At 43.6% G+C, this 21,980-nt stretch overlaps 1 protein-coding gene across 4 annotated transcripts in view; it reads left to right on the top strand.

Moving 5' to 3' along the window:
* The window catches only part of RGS12 (regulator of G protein signaling 12), a 182,972-nt gene that overhangs the window by 117,595 nt on the left and 43,397 nt on the right, over positions 1-21,980 (top strand). For all 4 annotated transcript variants that reach the window (XM_066573347.1, XM_066573350.1, XM_066573349.1 and 1 more), the window contains 4 exons: positions 17,462-17,631; positions 19,607-19,699; positions 21,172-21,315; positions 21,578-21,757. In XM_066573347.1, the coding sequence (XP_066429444.1) occupies positions 17,462-17,631; positions 19,607-19,699; positions 21,172-21,315; positions 21,578-21,757 (587 nt within the window). The remainder of the gene's footprint in view (positions 1-17,461; positions 17,632-19,606; positions 19,700-21,171; positions 21,316-21,577; positions 21,758-21,980) is intronic.

The raw sequence follows: 21,980 nt of genomic DNA, 5'->3' as shown, positions 1-21,980 counted from the left end.
AACCGGAAGCTAGGAGTGTGACAGGGGCATTTTCCCTGTCAAACCCCTAGCTTACAGTGGCATCAAGATACAATAATACCAGGAGAAGATACTGCTAGCCCTGTAAAGTTTGAGCTCTGCCACTAAATTTGAAAGCAAATTGGAAACCCTCCAGGTCAGAGGCGTAACTTGAAGCTGCTGGGCCCCCAACTTTAAAGCTTCACTAATAGTATTGGTTTGCAATATGGGGGAGAGACTTTATGGGCCCCCTAGAGCTCCTGGGCCCAGGTTCGACTGCACACCCCGCACCCCCTATACGTACGCCAATGCTCCAGGTAGTTATATCTGTTTTCGGTTCCAAGTAGATGGCATTGTAAGGCCTCATGTCCACAGGGAAAATCAGGCCTGCTACGGATTCTCCATGTAGAATCCGCAGCGGGTCCCTCCTACCCCGCGGACATGAGCGCTGAAATCAGAATATACTCACTTGCAGCGGTCCGTGCGTGTCTTCCCTTCTTCGCGGACGGATCTTCTTTCTTCGGCCCAGCGGATGTGCTCGGCACGCCGGCTGCGTGCCGCGCGCATGCGCCGGGCACATCCGCTGGGCCGAAGCAAGAAGATCCGGCCGGGAAGAAGGGAAGACACACGCCCCACAGCAGGTGAGTATATTCTGATTTTAGGTCTCCCGCGGATCAGACAACTTCCATAGGCTTCAATAGAAGCCTGCGGGAGGCGTCCGCGTGGAAGACCCGCACCAAATGGAGCATGGTCCGGATTTTTCCCTGCACGCGGATCCGCGTCTGCAGGGAAAAATGACATCCGCAGGTATTTAAGTACCTACGGGTATCTAATGCATCCCTATGGGGCGCGGATCCACGTGCAGGAAAAACGCTGCGGATTTTAAATCCCAATTTGTAAGTGGACATGAGGCCTAAGTCACAGCTAATAAATTTGTAACAGAGGTGAAAAACACTTTTTTGTTATTTGATGTGATGAGACCTAATTGAGTCCTACCAGATGACCAGTGAGCTCCTTGTCCAATTGAAACTATACTGTCTTGACTACAGTGCCATACGTCTGGTGGTGGCTGTGCCCGGTATTACAGCTCACAGCAACTAGGTCCCATTCAAGTTAATGGGACTTGGATGTAACACCAGATACAGCTGCTACTATGTGCACAGAACCATGCCTGGTAAATAATGAAGGGAACACGGCGCTACAGTTTGGCGTGTTTTTTAGATTTGTGTGGAGTTTGTATATACAGTATTTACTTTTTTCCAAGAAATGACATCACTTTTGACAACTTTTTTCTTTTGATTTAATAAACAGTCGTAGAAAAATAAAGGGAAATGAAAGCTGTGTGTATAAACAGAGCGCGTCTGACTTGTAATTCATGACTGGGAATATCTGCTGTGTTATGGAGATTATATTTCATCATAAGCGTATGGCCCCGCTCCAGCTCCGGGACTTGACTGGGAGTTCTTGTAAAACTGGCGTCGTTTTCCAGCTCTGGAAGTCAAATTTCTCGCTGTGTCGCCCTGTCTAGAGGTGTAGAGGTTAAGGAGCAGGAAAAGAAGGCTGACATTGATTTACCTGCCTTGGTCCATCTCTGGCTTCTGCAAAAACCCTCCTGAATATTTAGTATTCTGCTATCAGAATCTAAGATGCCTAATTCCCCACAGAGCAGGAAGAAACTGCATAATAAGGACCGTAGACGGTCGGCCTAATAGAAAATAGGGGATGCAACTGGTTAGAGAAAGGGGTCTACTGTGTTACCATAAACCTACGTGTTCATGACCCGTCCCCTGTATTGCGTCTCAGTGCCGTGGAAGTGAATGGGACGGAGATGCAATACCCAGCACAGCCCATGAACAAAAGTGGCGCTGCTTCTGGAGGAAAATAGTCTTTTTCAACGCGACACTCCGATTAGTAATTTCGTATTTAGAACTACATGAGAAGTTCTTGTTGGGAATCGGGGGTTGCAGGGCGACAATCCAAGGGCTTATATCAGCAGCTAGGTAACTTGTTCCAAGCACTACTGCTCAGTAAAGACCCCGTTAAGTATCTCCTAACTAGCCAGGTTTTTTGTTCAGGACCCTGGGAAAGCTGGCCGACAACCCTCTGTGTGAATACGGCTTTACACAAAGCAGATTTCCATAACCTTCTCCACCGGTTTCCACGTGTGACTTCTATCTGGTTGCGAGGACAGAACTCGCACATGTAAAGAACCCATTCATTTCAATGGTTTTATTCACATGAGCTGTTTTTATCTTATTTTTTTTTTTCTCCTCAGCCCTATAGTCCAAGATAGAAAAACTGCAGCATGTCCTAATGAGAATAGCCCATGCAAGTAATCGGGTGCGTTAAAAAAAAAAACGCACCCATTCACTTGCAATCATGGAGCCCATAAAAAAAAAAATTAATTAAGAGAACCAGGAAGTGCAGAGCCTGAACATTTTTGCGCTTTTTACGTATGTGACAATTGCAAAAACATCAGAAAAATTGGACCAAGATGTCAGTCGTCCGTGTCCATGTAGCTGCAAGCTATGTTTTTAATTCATACGGCTGCTTGTCACCCAGTATTAAAACCCGGAATGGTAAATCTGTCTACAGCATAGTGGTACAGTCACATGGGCAATTGTGGAATTGGTCCGATTTTACACTTTTTTTTTTTTTTCCCCACGCGACCACTGCCTTTTTTGCTCATGTGTTGTAAATGTGCGTTTTTAAAAGTTTCCAAATTCTTTAAAAAAAAAAAGTGTAGTTGCCATGGTTACATGTGTTTTAAAATGCAAGTACAATCAGTTTTTCTTGAAATTTACTCATAGACTTGAATAGGCGATCTTTGTACCAAAATTGGATGTGCTGCAATATTTTTTTTGTTTTCACCACCTATTGTGTGTCAACCTATATTCTGTTTTCTATGGTTTTTGTTGTTTTTGAACATTCATAAATAAAGAATAAAAATAAAGCCCATATGAGGTTCCGTTTACTTGTATCAGGAATGCTGTGGAGTTTCCGCATCTTTGCGCTATCGGTGCGCTCCGTTACCCGGTATCAGGCGGCCCGTAGTGCGCTCACTACAGGCCGCCGGGTGCCAGGGAGCGTTGACAGTGCGAAGACTTGGGAGATGACTGCAGCGCTTGTCTTCTGTAATCAGCTGTGGTAAACAGCTGATTGAGTTAAACTCTGCAGCATTTCCACTTTGTATAAACTTATTCTTTAATATTTATATTAAAATGAATCCCTCCCTTTCAATTTCAGTACTGGCTCTAGCCAGCAGATGGCGCTATTGTATAATGGCAGAAAGAGAAAGCCCCCTAGGAAACCCTGAATCCAAAAATGGATCGCAAAGGGTTAAAGTGAGGGATCGATATATGATGCGTGGGTTGTATACTCTATAATGGCAGCCATATAGGTAAAAACATTTTACTGAAGGAATTTCCCGTTGTCTACACTTTTGCAGTGTATTGCTTGCACCAAGTGATTGCACTGATGTTACCTGCAGTCTTATGTAAAATAACAGAAGTTGGACCATGCGACAAACTGATAATTCTGACATATTGAGTCATCTCCATTGGTTGAGGCGTGTAGGGAATGACTGATCTGAATGACAGTACTGCTGCTGTCAGTCGTCGCTGGGAGGTATCCCCCTGCTTGTAGCACTAATATTACGAAAGTTGGTAAAAGTGTTGTTCTTCTTTCACTCTTGGTATTGGTTGCGCCCGTCTGTGGCTTTAATAATTGAGGTGTCTTTTATCTGCGGAAGGCTAAAGGTCTTCTTTTATTCCATTATTTAGTAGCCTTGCGGTGCTGCTTTGTTAAGGGCGCTATCAGTTTTCACTCCTTCAAGCCATGGAGGGGGTGAGGAGAATCAATTTGTCCGAACGGCGAGGCTGGCTGCGGATATTCCAGGAAAACTAAATTAATTTGTCTTTAACGTGGACTCGTTAGCGAGGAACAATGTGCCATTTCATTGCCAGAGCCTTTACCCGCGGGACCATGGGAATTAGCAGCTGAAGTGGGCATGGACTCAGATGGCTGGTTCTGTGTGAGTGATTTGAAGTATCTGGTGAGGTGGCACACAGGTTCCTACCAGCTGTACCCAGGTAAAAGGACGTGCCGTCTTGTCCTTGTGTGTCGGGTGACTTATTTTTTGTGGTTTGTGTTTTGACGGCTTTCGTTCCCAGACTTGTGTGTTGGCACTGTACCATGACCACACGTCTCTAACTGCGCTATATAATGTGTGCCCGCAGCTCGATGCCGATACGTCTTATTAGTATGGCATGCAAATCCATTATATAACTAGTAGCTCTTATTAGTCACGGACAAGTAATCTCCAGGAACACTTCGCTCTATATGCCTCTCACAGAATCTTCTGTCCAAAGCTATGTGTATAGTAAATCCAGAGGTAGTGGAGAGTGTCATTGTATAAGAATGTATCTGGTGTTACATAGGACTGCAGGTAAACTTACTGTATTACCTTCGTGTACATTTAGGTCTGTTACATCTGAATGTGTCCATTGGCATTTACTATAGAAGTATAGCGATGCATGCGCTATATACAACATTCTAGCTTCTAGATTTCCTTATGGTTCTTAAAGTGACATTCAAGTTTAAGGACAAAATTCTGTCCCGGGCAGGGGGTATATTACCTGCAGTTGTTCTTTTCTGCTGCCGCTCCAAACTATCAGTTTTTTGGGCTGTTTTTGGCTGACCAAGATGGCCGCAGCAGTTTTCTAACAACCGAATGTACACAGCGAACTGCTTTCTGATTGGCTACTGCTGATCACAAGAGTAGTTCTCGCCAATCGGAGAGCTGCTATAGTGAATTAATAGACTAGGACGACCAATGCACTGTGCGGATTAAGTAGTCTGAAGATTGAGTCACCCGTCTTGGATAGCCGAAAATAGGACATGGAACCATTGATCAGAGGAACGCCAGAGAAGGACTGCATATAATTTACCCCCTTGCCCTCCGGTCGTGGAACAAAATTTTCTTCCAAAAGCAGAGGGTCACTTTAAAGGTGCAGCTTTGCTTATTGAGAAAGTTTATTTGATCTTAAAGGGTGTTGTACGAGTTATCTAAATGTCATCTCAACAGGTCCCCTATGTTGTCAAATACCAACAAAGTGGGTGATGCTCTCCTTTCCCAACTCTTTCCCTGCCAGCGACTCCAGGTCTCCCTGCTATCCTCTTTAAAGACTGCAGTTAGCCTGAGCCATCTTCAAGCAAGCTGCTGCAGCCAGTGACAGCGCTCAGCCACAATGACATTGGCTGCAGCAGCAGGTTTGCAGGACCTCACAGTCTGACTGCAGCCTGTAAACAAACAGCATAGCAAAGACCTGGAGCTCCTGTAAATCAATGTACGGAGGATCATTAATCCAGAATATTCATAGGATGCCACTACTACAGTGAAGAGTGACACATGAGCAGGGCTAGCTAAGCATACCTATAGAGACTTATCTGCCATTCAGGACTAGGGGGACAACCCCAGTGGGCACTACAAATCTGAATGCCTGGCATTTAAAGAGGTTGTACAGAACTAGATAATCATGGATGTTTTCTTATATAAACCGCGCCACACCTGTCTATGGGTTATTTGTGGTATTGCAGCTGTGTATTGAAATGAGTAGTTCTGAGCTGCAATACTGTAGTGGGATACTCCCTTATGTGTGTTACTCCTGTTTGGTTTCAGTAATGGTTGCTTTAAGTGCTGTGCCAGATCCCTCGCAACTAAGTGAGAAAAATACTCCGTTTTGTGTTCTTGTGTATTCGTGCTGCTGTCCACCATAGTGTCACGAGACGATATCTGGTCATGACTGGAGAGAGGTGGTGCATTTTGTAACCCGTGTGAACGAGGCTTTAGACCCAATGCCCACGGACGGATTATCGCTGCAGAATTTGCGGCCAGATGCCCACCGCGAATTCTGCAGCAATGTCCGTCCACAGACATGCCATGTTGAAAGATTCTTTCCTGCTCACGAGCGGAAATCCACAGCAATTTTCTGCTCGCAGGGAAGAATCACAACATGCTCTATTTTGTGTGGACAATCGCTCGCATGGCTTCCATTGCAGTCAATGGAAGCCATCTGATCCACAGCAATTCCAAAATGTCAATTTTGAAAATGCTGTGAATTTGCGCCAGCAGCATCATGTCCTGCACTGCGCATGCGCGCCGGCTGAGATACTTGCCGCGGATCCAGACAGGTGAGTATAGGATCTCTGGGGGCATCGGGTCTGATTGTGCTGCGAGATCTAGCAGTCGGAATCCGACCCGGCCGTGGACATGAGCCCTTAGTTGGGGAATTGGCCACTGCAGATTTCCTATAAAATTGCTGCAGGTATTCGGTTGCAGAATGCCGGCAGCGATTTCGCCCTGTGAGAAGGTACGCTAACGGACCCGGTAGACTAGTTAAAAAAGGGGACTGTTTATATCAGTTCTTCTGCTTCCATTCGCATCCGTATTTATTAGATCTGCTTTGTATTTTTTTTCTCTTTCTAACCTTTTGTGCATGCATATTTACTACTGATACATTACACAAACCTCAAAAACAGAACCAGACGGAAGCCTTTCCATTCCGTTCCATTACCCACTGACTGTAATGTTAAGAAATAGAAGTATTCTTTCCATTTAATTCATTTTTTCACAGAAACAAAAGTGCAGCCATCTGCATTATTTTCATTTAACACCTTGATGCTAAAGGGCGTAATGTGTACACCCTCTGTATGGAGGGGTTTGTGTGGAGCAGGCCAATATTCGAGCCCCATCCATACACAGCAGGTGCTGGCTCTCTTTAACAGCAGATACCTGCCCACAGCAGCTGCAATCAGTGCTCACAGCTGTTAGAATTGACAGCCACGTTTAAATGCCCTGATTGGAGTTCAGGAAACCTGAACAGCTTCCCTGCAATGAGATTATGAGATGCCATTCGGTTGTCATGGCAGCTGGGGGCCTTCGGAAGACCCTAGGGCTGCCATATATTTCTGCCTATTAAGATGGGCCTGTGACCTGTCTTAATAAAAATGCTGGCAGAATTACCATATACTGCAATACTGAAGTACTGCATTATATGGTACAAGCTATCAAATAATCGCAAATGCAAGTTTCCTATGGGGACTAAAAGAAAGTTAAAAAAAAAAAAAGGGGGGAGAGGCGGAGTTAAAACTATAGGATACTAAAAGTTCAACCCAGCCACCCGCTCCCATATTTATGATAAATTAAAAAAGGCATATTTGGCACTGCTGCATCTGCGAAAGTACGATCTAACAAAATTCTGCATTATTATCCTACTTGGTGAACGCAGGACGCAGGAATTGTGCTTTTTTTTTTTTTTTTGCTTTTTTTTTTGGTTACCCTGTCTCCAAAAAAAAAAATGTAGTAAAAAAGCGTTCAAGAATTGATACCAATAGAAACCACAGGTCGTCATGCAATAAATGAGCCCTCACACAACCTCATTAAAAGAGAGCTAAAAAACATTGCAGCAGTCAGAAGATAGCTGTAGAAGCATTTTTTTAAAAATATTTAGATTTTAAACGTGGTGCCACAAAAAAATTAATTTGGTATCCTAATCTTACTGACCCGCAGAATACAGTTATGTCGTGGAACAGCTAAACGGAAAATTAAAAAGCGCTGATGTGAACGGCCCCTAATGATGGTAATGACCTCCGTTAAATCTGGTATTTACGACGATGTGAAAACCAGAAACTACCTATTTGCAGAATGTTAACCCCTTAGTGACCATCCCATAGCTCTGGACGTGACAGCTGACATCCTGGAGCTGTCATGGGTCACACCACCGGACACCGACAATCACATTAAAGTCAATTAAAAGTAAGAAACAGTTAGTTTCGGCTCCCCTTATGGATCCGATCTCACACTCGTCCTCCGCGATGTCCCGCGACGTTCTGGTCCTCCAGGACCCTTACACCAGCGTCTGCACATGCGCGCCAGACGTCATTACGTCACACGCAGAGGACCGGGAGGCTTGGGAAATTTAAAAACTCCCTGCTCCCGGCTAGTAAGAGTAGCTGAGAGCAGGGAGCTGTTACCGTGAGCCGCTGTATGTGGTTCACGGTCACATGATCCCTGTAATCCCATGGATAACAGCGATCATGTAAAAATTGGGGGGAAAAAAGTGTAAAAAGAAGAAAAGTTTGTTTAATCTCCCCTTATGGATCGTATCCGTGAGGGGAGATGAAATTGCATAACAAAGGCCCCCCGGATTTATCCGCGGACTTTACCCCGGCTTCTGTGCACACGCCCATTGCCAAAATGGCGGACGCATGCGCAAAAGCCGTAGATTATTTTAAAACCTCCCTGCTCCTGGCTGATAAACATAGCCGAAAGCCTGGAGATTTCACGGGGCGCCATGGTACGCGGTCCTTGGTCACGTTATCGACGCTATCCAATGGATAACGGCGATTTATAAAAGTTTCACCTCTCGTTACGAATCCAATTCCTTGTGGGGAGGTGAAATTACTTATCTAAGGCCTCCGGCGATGTCCCCTGACGGGATACTTATCCGCGAGCCGTTCCACAGCTTCGGTGCATGTGTATGCCGCCAAAATGGAGGACGCAAGAGCAGAAGCTGTGTGCCCGGGAAATTTAAAATCCTCTTACTCCTGGCTACTAAAAGTAGACGACAGCCTGGAGCAATAACTGGGGTCTTGTTTTCAAAATGTGGTCACTTGTGGGGGTTTTCCATCGTTTTGGCCACTCAAGGGCTCTACAAGTAGGCAATGGGGCCTAAAACGCCTTCATGTCAAATTGTCTGTTCTGAAAACTACTAGCTGCTCCTTTTGGTTTGGGCCCCGTTGTGCATACAGACATAGGGCTTATTCAGACTGGCATATTTTCATGCCTGGTTGATATACGCTGCCCCTCTCTGCAAGGGGAGGAGGCAGGCCGGGAGCTAGTGCACTGAGCTCCCACCCCCCTCCGCCTCTTTCCACCCCTCGCCACTGTTTGCTGTGGGGCGGGAGTGGAACTTAGCTCTGCCCCTGTTCCGCCCCTCCCATTGCAAACAGTGGCGAGGGGGCCGGAGCTCAGTGCACTGCTCCCGGCCCGCCTCCTTCCCTCGCATAGAGGGGCAGCGAATATCGTCCGGGTGTGAAAACCGACCGATATATGCCCGTCTGAATAAGCCCATAAGATTGCGACCACAATGGGTAGGTTTCTGAACACAGGACAAACAGGTTTCCATTTTGGGGTGCAAATCCTTATTTTCATGTGCACTATAAGAAAAAAACTGTCTTTAAAATGACGTATTTGCAAAAATATGAAATTTTATTTTTTCTCCACTATATTGCATTAACTCTTGAAAAGATACCGTGTGGTCAAAATACTCCTGACCCCCTCAGTGAATACATTAAACTACTATTTTTTAAAATAGTCATTTGTGGGGTTATTTATTATTCTGACATCTATGAGCCTTTGCAATCTTGGCTTGGTCTAAGAAGACAAAGTTTTCCTCAAAATGTTAACAATTTAATGTTAAATTTGTACGTCTCCTAAATGGTTAAAATAGTTCTATCTGACTATTTTTACCACCTTAGGGTGGACACCCACTGGCGTTTTTTTCTCCACTGCGCTGCGAGAGAAAAATGAAAACTCTCGCAGCGCAGTGCGAGGAAAAAAAACGGGATCACACCGGGATATAGCAAGTCTTTTCAATGGGGCCAGCGGCAGCAGCGCTAGCCCCATTGAAAAGATATGGAGAATACCGCGGACTTCTGCCACAGCTGTGGCAGAAGTACAGCATGCTATCCCATTGCTTTCAATGGGATCGGCGCTTCTGCCGGTCCCATTGAAAGCAGTGGTTTGTAGCAAACCCTGCAGTATGCTTTTCGCGGAAGGGCTTGAAATATAAGCCCTTCCCTGAAAAGCATCAATAAGTGGTAAAAAAAAGTAATTAAAAAAAATTACTCACCTCTCCGCCGCTCAGACGTGTCCTCCTGCTGGCTCCCTGACACTGCTATCCAGCACTTTCAGCAGGCAGGGATTTAAAAATCCACGCCTCCTGAAAGTGCTGTGCTGATTGGCTGAGCGCTCAGCCAATACCAGCTAGTGCTTAGCTATTGGCTGAGCACTCAGCCAATTACAGATAGTGCTTAGCTATTCATTCATGAATAACTTGATTCTATGGGGCAGTATGATAACTACAATAGAAAACTTTATGTAGTTCCTCTTTTTTTTTGCTGTACTACATTTTGTTTTTCCTGACATTTAACTTTTTAAAATTCTCTTCTGCCGCCATCTCCTGTGCGCAATAACTTATTATTTTTTTTTTTCTGTTCACATAGTTGTGTAAGGGCTCATTTCTTGTGGAACGTCCTGTAGATTGTTTTAGTACCACTTTTGGAATACATTCGACTTTATGATCACTTTTTATTTCCTTTTTACTTGGAGACAGAATAACCTAAAAAGCGCATTTCTGGCTTTTTAAATTTTTTTAGTTTTTGGACGATGTTCACAGTGTGGGGTAAATAATGCATTACTTTGATAGATCAGACTTTTACGGACGCAGCGATACCAAACACGTATTTTTGTTTTATGATTTTAATTCTTTTGTTTAGTCTAACTAATGACTTATAAAAACACGGTTCATTAATTACAACTTACTGGTGGATGCTCCGCAGTGTTATTCAGTTTAAATGGCAGTCATTCTCATTCACTTATACAGCAAATGTGAAAGGCCAAACAATGTATCTGCCTGTCTGAACGGGCTGCACGAGCAACGAGCCAGTGGTGATGTCATTCGCTCGGTCAAACCATAATGCTTTGGTGTAAACGGACCCTTTGGGAACAGCCAACAAACTCTTATCTGGGGTAACAATCTAAAGCGTGCCTCATACAAGATAAACACTGCGTTATTACCACAGCGTTCTGAAGATGGATATCATGTCTTCAGCGCACATGAGAAAACGGCAATTTCATGTTTAGTTTAGACAGAAAATAAGCTATTTTTAGAGGAGTAGAGATAGGGGAAACGACACATGAATAATGTTATAATAACGATCAGACAGATTCTGTAGGCAATTGCCAATTTCATAAAAGAAAAAAATCTGCTCCCACCAATATAAATCACATGCCAGCTGTCAGCAGAAGTTAAAAATATAGAATCGGCTTAATCTGCTCTGTAAAATATCCTTGATATACACCCATTTAATGTAATTCGGCATCTGATAACCCAGCCCCACTTTTAATGATAGAGCTTACAGTACAGCGTGGAATTTCAGAAGACCATAATAAGACAAATGAACAGAGAGAAAGGATTGGAAATTTATCTGGATTTTAAGAAGAAAAAAAAAAGCTGCAGATTTTGCATTAACATTTAATTTTGGACTTTTTATTTTTTTTGTTAAAGGGGTTGTTTTGGATAAAAGCTGCTCAATTGGGTGTAATCTGTAGGAGAACCCTACAGCAAGTAGTCAGTTCTGCTGCAGCACCTCCGCAGGAGAAGTAAAGTATTACACAGCTCCCATAACAATCAGTGGGATGTCCATGTTATCCATTGTGACGGATTAGCGTCAGGATAAGGTAGCGGCCGGGGCGTCCACGGCCAGAGACAGTGACACAAGGCAATAAAGTTCTTTAGTCCAGGCTTTGCCTGGGTTTATTGCAGCAAACATAAAGTAAAAACAGAAATGAACACCTGCTCGTCTGAGCACTCACTACACATAGCTCGGTCCTGACTACTCACTTGTCAGAACACTTCTTCTAGAAATGGTGCCACTCCATTGTGTGTGCTGGTGCAGCTCAACGTAATTCACTTAAATAGAGTTGTATCTGCAATGCCAGTCAAAACTTGAGACGAGTGGCGCGGTTTCTGGAAGAAAGCAGTCATCTAGCAAGTATCGGGCATAGCTATGAACAAAACGGGGGCAACTCAAATTGAACACCGCTATAATCCAAAAAGGTGTGGCTTTACATTGACAGATAGTTGAAGAGGACTAGCTTTAAACTTGCCAGCCGGCCATGTGCCTCATATCTCTATGATCAGCCAATAAATACATCCAATCACATTGTTTCCCTTGTGATAAATGCCTCTACATTTGTATGGCGATCACTTTTTTATCAATAGAACTAAATATCTTTCTAAGCTACAGTTATCGCATGTCTGTTGTGCCATCCTTTTTCTTACAATGTATGGTAGAGTTTTAATGTCAAACCCGATTGCCCTGAAATCGGGAGTGTGGTGGTATTAACCAGCAAACGGTCAAGGGCTTCTTTCTATTCCTTTCTATGGGCTCCTTTTTTAAAGGATTCAATGGGCCACTATATTATTCAGATCATATTCCTTCTTGGCTTCGAGCACATCTTCGTTGTCACGTTTTTGATGTGTAGATGTCATGGCCTGCTAGTACAAGGCCGCCAGCAGCATGGTTTTGGCAGATCTAGAGCAGAACATCTCAAGTCAGGGGTCCTCTTGGCCATTTGGACAGAGACTTGAAGCAGAAACCCTTGGGCAAAGGAGTGAGGCAAGGAAGATGCCTAAAAAAAAGTGGCCTGGAAGCAAACTCTGAAACCTGACTTTCTTCCTCCTGGACTTCCTGTATATGTCACGTCTCTCGTTCTGTAACTGGATTCATGCCTTGGAGAGAGACATGGAAATGAGGACAAGCAGAAGCTAACCTATGAGAACTGGAATCTGCATGCAATTTATAGATCCAAGCTAGACTTGTATGCCAACTATGGATGCCATTAATTGTATTTATGTGCTTTTTAGCTTGTCTTTTTATGTCTTGCCTATTTTTTTACACTTTTTTTTCTTTAAGGCCAGTTATAAATTCAGCTCCAGTGTCTCTAGTAAAACTAGACAAAAACCTTTTCTGCGTAGTGCTGACAAATATATCAAAGCAACGCTGATAATTCCGTGGATTTGAACTCCTATGTTCCGTTTCCCTGGACGGCTCCATGTCTCTCCCTGAACTAACATTGCATTTCTCCTCTCTAAAGCGCCATTTAGTTTATGGCTTCAAAATTCAAAAACGTGATTTTGTCAAGGATACATTTCAGGCCTTTCTGAGTTTGGATTGGTCATCCACCTCATGGACAAACTTGGGTTACCTAAGCATGAATCGGATTGAATGTGGAAACTTCTATAGCAAATTTGCAAATATTCTGCAGGGTAAGCTGCAGGATAAATTCACATAAAATCGTGCAGATTTGCCGATGTGCATATTTTTAAAGATTTTTTTTTTTTTTGTATTTTTTTTGCATAATTTTGGTGCTTTTAAAACCCAAGCTGGGGTTGAAGAGGTTAAAAATATATTGCTTTGATTTGAAAAGTTTGAAGGTACCTTTTGCACAGTATGCCTGTTGGGCGCATTACTCCTGTGCTTTTACATAGGAGCAATAGTGGTCCTAGTGAATGGAGGCAGACCGGCCGGGAATAGTTCTGGCCACCCACGTCCATTCACTGTATACAAGAGTCACTCAAACATTAAGTGGATCCTGTTTACACATACCAATTATACACTTGATTTATAGTTCTACTAAAACCAAGCAATTCCGACAAGTCAGTGATTTCTCTCTGTGCCCTGTTTGTGTCCGCATGTACACAGGATCATTATTGTCCGAATTTGCGGTTTGCAGCGATAATTCGGGTGATCATCCTTTGTAAAGGTAGCTTTTTAGTCTATATTCTAGATCCTCCCTTTGCTTCAGACTATCTCAGTGGCCTAAACATCTAATCAGAGGCGTTAGTTGGTTTGTTCTATAGTCCATGCTGCTGATCGCAGTCTGTGATTTGGTCTCGTTAATGGGTCTTCAGATTTCTCATGACCCAATTGGTTACAGGTTCTAACAACCTGGACACAGCCTGTGGAGTTATTGAATACCCAAAATTGTTTCTCGAAAGATCTTTTCTCGAGAAAAAATTTAATTTGGTCAATGCCTCTGCTCCCTTGGGTTGGCTATTTGAGCTTGTTGGAAGAGTAACCCTTTCAGTGGCAGATTTATTATTACCATGTCAGCACAGCAAGCCCCGGAGATTTTCCTGAGGTAATTCGAAGTGGCAAACGTGTACAGTGGCACAATAACTGTGAGTCCTGGCCAGCATTTCAGCACTAGAGCTGTCCATGGAAATCTTCCGGGGCTTAACTACATGGTCAGTGCAGCAAGCCTCGAAGAGATTTTCTGGGCGTGCCACTAAAGAGGTTACCCATCATAGACGTGCACTGAATGATCATTTTATTATAGACCTCCATCTAGTAGAACATTGGACCTCTGGCCTTCAGAACTGCAGCAATTCCCCTGGCGTCCGTCTACAGTTATTAAAGGACCCAGGGTCGGCCAAGAAAACGCCAAGTCTGAACTGTGGATACCTGTCAGGAAAGGTTCATTGTATTCACGCTATTTGTGACAAATTGTGACCCTTCCATCAGCAAGGTGCAAGAGAAATCTGGATTCTCACAAGGCAATGTTTTTCCACTGCTTAATGATCCAATTTTTGGGCTATTTTGCCTACTGGAGTCTCACCTTTCTGTTTTTATTGGCAATTGGTTGTTGACTATTCTAGCCCATCCATGCTAAGAAACAACAAGCTGTAGGTTAGTCGGTGCTCCAGCATTGTATTTGGCTGCTGTTTGTTTAACTTTGCATGGCTTGACATCCTTCTTGGATCCCTTTCATTAACGAATTGTTTACGTCCACCTTTTTCTGGATGTTTTTCCTTGATCACACCATTCTTGGTATACTCTCCACACTATTGAACCAGAAAAACCCCACAAGGCCGTTAGTTTTTAAAATACTGACCCCAGTATTAGTCTAGCGCTAATGACCAGGCCTTGTTTGAAGTCCCTCAAATCGCATGATTTTCCCATTCTGATGTGGATTCGCACTGAAACTGATCCAGGACAACTTTTTCACTGTCTATATTTTTATACAGGGAATCGTGAAAGGGCCAGTGTCTCTAATAAAGTGGCAACTCTGTTTTAATCCATTGGTTGCCAATCCTGTCGAAATCGGACGGCTCATAGAACAGTCATTAAAGTGGCCACTTTTCATGATTGGCAATTTTTTTTAAAATGACCATTGTAGGTGCTCTAATCTGTGTTCAACATGTCAAGAATATTAAAGCCCAAAATGACAGTAGTTATTGCGGTTTCCATCTGCCAAATTCTCACCAATTTGGCTCATGTAGAGATAATGGTTTTGTTTCAAAGGCCGTACCATCTTTTGTTTCTGCTGAGTAAGTGCAAACCCCTTCCAATTATTGAGCCCAGGCCTTTTGTATATTTTCCCTGGATGAGCACATTTGCCCGTCGCCTCCCCTCCGTTGCTCTGCTGAATTTCTTGGCACATGTTAAATAAACAGTAATGAAAATAACAGGCCTTTCTGCTTGTATATGAATGCGTACGCCTGTAGAAGGCCCTCTTTGTTGCACGTGGCACGTTAACATAATGATAGGTCTTTGGCACATTCTCCTTTTTTTTCTAGTCAAGTTGATTGCCCATTGACTGCCACCCCGCACACTGAACGCGGAGGGGGAGGCTTAATTATCCTGACAAGCTTCTAATCCACAGCCTTGTGGGCTGTGTGATGATTTGATTGCCTGCTGTCAGAATGGTGCGTCCCATGTGTTAGATCACCACGCAGCCAGACTTATCTTAATACTGCACTGTTTGCCAGGACTGAGATAAATGTTCTGCATGTGTTATGTATACAGTAGTTCTGCTGGTTGGGCATTGCAAAGTAGTGGCATATTTATGCAAAGTTTAGCCCTGGCGTGGAGAACATGAAGAATGCAAAGCACAACAGCAGAATCTGCAGAGACTGAACCAGCAAGGGGTGGGGAGGGAGTTTGAGTTCAGAACTATCAATGCAGTTGCAACTCTGGTTTAAATAAGTTAATCCTCTTTTTTGATTAAAAAAAGGCTTTGTTCTATGTTTGAACAATGTTATAATTTTGCATTATATCTTTTGGCTGCAAGACATGATGATCTTCATCAGGATCTGATCACTTTTTACCAGATCAAATATGTTTTTGCATTTTACTACATTTACATTGTGTGCTGCATATGATAGGAATGGATTTTGATTGATACAGGCTGTTTGAATTACAGGTATCTCTGTCTAATATATATCACCTATGCACTGTCTAGATTGGAAGGTGGAGGGTGGGTGTAATGTTTCTCCTCCAAGTGTGTGGGAAGTCTTTTATATTGGCCATGCAGTGCTCCCTGGGGAAAAGCCATGCAAATGAGTGATGGGATTATCCTCTACAGCGCCATCTATTGGAATGGTAGCTACTCTATGAAACAATATCCAGCCTTTTAACAACAGGCCTTCAAGGGCAATAACTAGAGATGAGCGAGCATACTCATTAAGGACAATTACTCGATCGAGCATTGTCCTTAGTGAGTATCTCCCCGCTCAAAAGAAAAGGTTCGGCTGCCGGCGCGGGTGACAGGTGAGTCGCGGCCATGAGCAGGAGGGAGTGGGGGGGGGGGGAAGAGAGATCTCCCCTCCGTTCCTCCCCGCTCTCCCCCGCCGCTCTTTGCTGAATCTTTGCTCCCGAGCGGGCAGGTATTCGCTAAGGGCAATGCTCGATCGAGTAATTGCCCTTAGCGAGTATGCTCGCTCATCTCTAGAATAACCCCAAAATAGCTGTATGGTCATGGATATTGTGGATTGGCTTATATTCCTAGTTATATTGCAAGGCCTGTTTTAAAAAGTTGGATATTGACTCATGGGGTAGCTACCATTCCAATAGGTGGCACTGTGGAGGATTGCTTACATCCGTCACATAGATCGCTACTGCGTTCAGACAACTCCTTTCCTTAGTCTTTTGGCTGGGGGTAAATGTAAGGTGATAATCCTTCATTCCAGCTCAATATTTATTAGCTATCTCGCCCCAAAGTTTTTTTCTTACCAGGTCATCAGTAGCAACGTTATACATAAAAAAAAAAAAAACTCTAGAGGGGAATACTCTCTTTAGGATTGTTCTCTCTTGGTTAGAATAGAAAGCAGTTACCAATTGGGGGTCTCACTCTGGAGAACCTGTCCTGTCCTGCATTACACAGAAAACCCACTGATATGAATGGGCCCTATGTAATGCTTAATTTTCCCTGTGGTGGCGTTGCAAGGAAATGTATCACTTACTGCAAGGTTTCCCCACAAGACCATGCATGCACAGTGGGTATCCCAACAGGGGAACCCTGTGTGATGTGCTTATTGCCAAGGGACCTTCTTCACAAGTAGGTATTTCCGAAGTGGAGAACTCCTTTAAGTTTTTTATTCTGATGAAATGTACAAAGAATTGTCAACCATATCAAGTGCTATTGAGTTACCTTCTGGACCTCAAAAGGTTCTAATGAAATCCTATCCTATGAAATACCGCCTTACCTCGTGCATGTTGATACTTCCATAATTACCTCGTTAGATATTGCCTTTGTATATCTGCAGTGTAGAACTGAATGCACCATGGTCGACCTGCACTGTACATCATAGTTTTCTCTCTTGTTTTCTATTAGAACTCAACAACACTGATCTAAAAGGATGTATCAGCGAGAACAGTCTGAGCAGCAATGCCAGTCTACCCAGTGTGCAGAGCTGCCGGAGACTCGGAGAGCGACGGGTAGCTAGTTGGGCTGTGTCCTTCGAACGGCTTCTCCAGGATCCTGTTGGGGTTCGATATTTTACGGTAAGTAAATTTTCCATGTATAACAAATGAGAAATTACTTTGAAATTCTGGATGGTTATATGGGAACCATTAAGGATGCAGGTCCGATGATCCAAATGATGGTTACAATGGGTGTAATGAGTTCTGTCTTCTTTGGATTACCAGACCAGTGATCCTGGTAGATAGTTTCCAGATTTAGAAAAGGGATGGTCAAAAATTCTCCACTGAACCTATAAAGTTTAATTTAACTGACACATATGATCAGAAGTGAGGAAAGGGCAACCAAGTAGAGGGCTTGGCGAGGCAAACTGGTAGAAAGCAGCAGTGATGAAGCAGAGTAATTGTTAAGTGCTCTCCAAGACACAAGTGGAGCAGCTGCTGCTAAAGTGGCTTATTAGAAAGAAAATCGGTCAATCAGTGTGCTGGAAAAAATAAGTTTTACATGGAAATTACAATAATGAGTTCACTGTGTGAGTGTTCCGGTTCAGGCTCAGTGCCACATCCGAAAACCACAAATATTAGGTTCCCTACTAGAGATGAGCGAACGTCCTCGTTTAGGGCAATTACTCGATCGAGCATCGCTTTTTTTCGAGTAACTACCTACTCGGGCGAAAAGATTCGGGGGGCGCCGGGGGAGGGGGCGTGAGCGGGGGGTTGTGGGGGGTGGGGGAGAGAGCAAGCTCCCCCCTGTTCCCCACTGCTACCCCCCGAATCTTTTCGCCCGAGTAGGCAGTTACTCGAAAAAAGCGATGCTCGATCGAGTAATTGCCCTAAACGAGTACGTTCACTCATCTCTTTTCCCTAGCTTTATCAGTGACTTCTGAGTTAATTGTGTGTGGGGGTCACCCAACCAGGACCCCCCCCCCCCCCCCCCCATCAGCTACATAGAAGAACTGCTACAAAGTCTAGGTACTCTTTACACTGGATGACTATCAGCCAAACAAATCACTCGAAAGATGGAATTCAAACAATAGTCGTTCAGTATGAATATGGCCACGGACAGGGTGATGAGCGATAAGACGCTAGTCGTTTCGTTTCAGCTTGCCTAAAGAAAAAAATTGCTGGTTGATCGAAAGCCATCTGGTAGACAGTCAGTCGGTCGTGGTTGAATGACTTGCGAACGAATTTGCATGGAGATCTCCTCTAATGAACAATCATCGCTCTATGTAAAGGCAAACGAACAGCTGTCATTCATATGCTTCAACGACTTTTAGGAATGTCTAGATGAATAGTTGCTTCATGTAAAGGTACATATGTATTTTCAGCCTTTGATGACTCTGCATGTACTGGCATTACACATGCAGCCCAATGATTTGATTTGATTTTTTTTTTTTGGCGACTGTATATTTCATCATTTTACCTGTGGTGGCGCTGCAGGGACAATAAACTCTTGCTGCCAGGTTCCAATTGATCACTTTGATTGCCAATTTTTGACATCTCTTATATCTCCAGTGACACGGGGAATAAAAAGGAGGGGTACCTACCTAAGGAAATGGGTGTTGGATGTTCTCCAACATAGTCCGTTGCTTGCAGGGCTGCCAAACAGAATTTTTCTTCTTGCTGGACAACTTTATTAAAAAAAAAAAAATCACGGACAGCCAAGATATTTAATGAACACATTGGAAAACCATGCTGGAATGATAAAGATTATAGGTGATACATGTCTATAGGTCAGATACTGATATGAACTACAGTGATAATAAAACTGCTCAAATACCACCAGATGCAAAAAAAGCATGGCTGCATCCACTATTTTACATGGACAGTGAAAAAAGTCCCCTATTTTTCGGACTGTCCAGGAATTTCTGGACGGTTCACTATCCTGGTTGCTTGTGTGGCCACCTTGGGTTGTGATTGGGCCCAATGTACAGTTTAATTCCCAGATTTTGTTGCTCTGTTGGCCTGATTGATGTGTGTGTATATGTATAATATAGTAGAGGTGATTTACGTGCGCACAGGTCTGATTGTAATCCGGTTTTTGTCTTGTCCCCTGCAGGAATTTCTGAAGAAGGAATTTAGTGAGGAGAACATCTTGTTCTGGCAGTCCTGCGAATATTTTAGTCGTGTTCCAGCTCATGACAAAAATGAGGTAGATTGCTTACGCAATAGATGACATTTGTGCGTAACCATATTTGAATGTTATGGCCGGGTTTCATGGATACTAAAAACAAAAAAAAATATGTATTTTAAATAAAGAAAAACCAAGAACCATCATAATAAGATTAATACGTAGAAAAATGCATTTTCAACTACATACAACTATACGGCACACTTAATGCTTGCCTTAAGTTAGCTGGCACCCTGTGTAGAATTTTTTTTTTTTTTTTTTTGCCACCTCATCATAAGAAAAGAATATTTATTGTACGAATAGACCGTTTTATTAGTACATAAATACGGCACCAGAAACAAGCGCCATACATAAATACAGCCCCAGAACCAAGCTTAGTATATACGTACACCAGCAGTGCCAAGTTCAGTACATAAAGCACCAGAACCAAGCTCTGTACGTAAATGCAGTAGCAGAACTAAGCGATTGTGTTGTGGGGGAACCAATGGCCTGCCATCGGCACCTCGATACACTGGTGGAGGAGTCAAAGCCTGGAGGATGATGATTGGATGATTAATGTAGCTAACCTAAGGGAACAATTTTTTCCCCCAGCCTACAGTGTCGCCCCATACAAGCTGGTGGGCAGTGCCCTGTGCAACCACACGTGTCATACCTAGCTAAGTCCAGCAAGTAACCTCGTACCTTAGCTCCAGCCCCACTTTTGCTGTCTTTTTAGACCTTTTTTTTTTTTTCTTTTTTGAAATCCTTTAATTTATTTTTCAAGTATATAGTTAAAATATAACATTGTCATATACAACGGTGATGTGCAGGTTTACCTATTTTCAAAAGCTTGTCCCTATCAACAATAAGAGGCGGGGACAGGATAACGATCATGTCGTTGTATGGGGTAAATGAGTTCGGAACCCATGCCCCAATAGGAATGCTGGGCCTGGGATTCCTTTATATTGAAAATTGCTTGTTGGTCTGCATGAACCAGAGAAGAGTGGGAGAGGGGAAGGTGAGGGGGACATGGATTGATGTGGAGAAAGGGGAGAGAAGAGGAAAGAAAAGAAGAGGAGGGTGGTAAGAAAGACCCAATCAGACCCACACAACTAACCCCCTTTTTGCCACATTAGGGGGAGAGGGATGTGGGATCAAAGATTCAGTCAACCCGTACATGGACCCCTAACAGTATGTCAGGTAGGTCATTGTCCACATAGGCTTTTATATTCGTGTGAGTTTAGGAACTCAATCCAGTAGTGCCAAGTTTTGGAGAACTTGAGATAGAGGGAGGTGACGTTTGTCGCCATAGCTTCTAGATGCAAGCCCTTGCAGTGTTAACCCAATGTCTCACCACAGAGAGCCTATAAGAGTACGTGGGGATAAAAGAAGGTGTCTAATTTGGTGGATGTGTGATATATCAGCGGCATGGGTACTATGTTATTTTCCAATGGCTCTGTTGATAGTTATTGTGTCTTTTTAGACTTGGCTAACCTTTTTTTCTTTTCTTACAGCTCTCCTACCGTGCTCGGGAGATATTTAATAAGTTCTTGAGCAGTAAAGCAACCACACCAGTAAACATTGACAGCCAGGCTCAACTGGCCGATGACATACTGAATGCTCCGCACCCGGATATGTTTAAAGAACAGCAACTACAGGTACGTACATATTAACCTATGCCCATATATAATATTATGTGTTTTATCATCCAGTGGGAATTATTCTCCTGTGCTCTGTCACTCCCTGGGGATTTGTGCACTTTTTATGGCTTGCCAAAAGAAGTGGTCGAAGAGAACTGGCACCTGTTCTGGCCACAAAACTGTATGATTGTATTTTTGATGATGTGATCAGTATTTTGACGTGAAAGTAGTTGACAACAATACCATCCATTATCTTTTTCTTTTTCCGTTTGATTTTCAGATTTTTAACCTCATGAAGTTTGACAGCTACACTCGCTTCCTGAAGTCTCACCTCTACCAGGAATGTATGCTTGCAGAAGTAGAGGGGAGATCCCTCCCAGACCCCCAAGAGATACCAAGCAGTCCCACCTCAAAACATAGTGTCAGCTCTGACCGCTCCAATATCTCTACTCCTAAGAAGGTATGGTTTAGGAAGCCGTTAACTCTCCTACTGATTATTGTGAGCAGGAAGAGCAGTACATACGGTTGTCTGAGCACAGCTCTGGTAGCAATGCTGCTTGTACTCTGCGCAGCTTCTCCATAGTAGCGGCGGGCTCCTACGGCTGTAAGCAGAAGACGCAGCGGGGGTCCTGCAGCGTTTTACAGCTGTGGAGCAGCGGTGATCCTGCGTATTACGGCGAAAT

The sequence above is a fragment of the Eleutherodactylus coqui genome, chromosome 7 (assembly GCF_035609145.1).
Source record: "Eleutherodactylus coqui strain aEleCoq1 chromosome 7, aEleCoq1.hap1, whole genome shotgun sequence".
Classification (NCBI taxonomy): Eukaryota; Metazoa; Chordata; class Amphibia; order Anura; family Eleutherodactylidae; genus Eleutherodactylus; species Eleutherodactylus coqui.
This window is presented reverse-complemented; position numbering and strand designations above follow the sequence as displayed.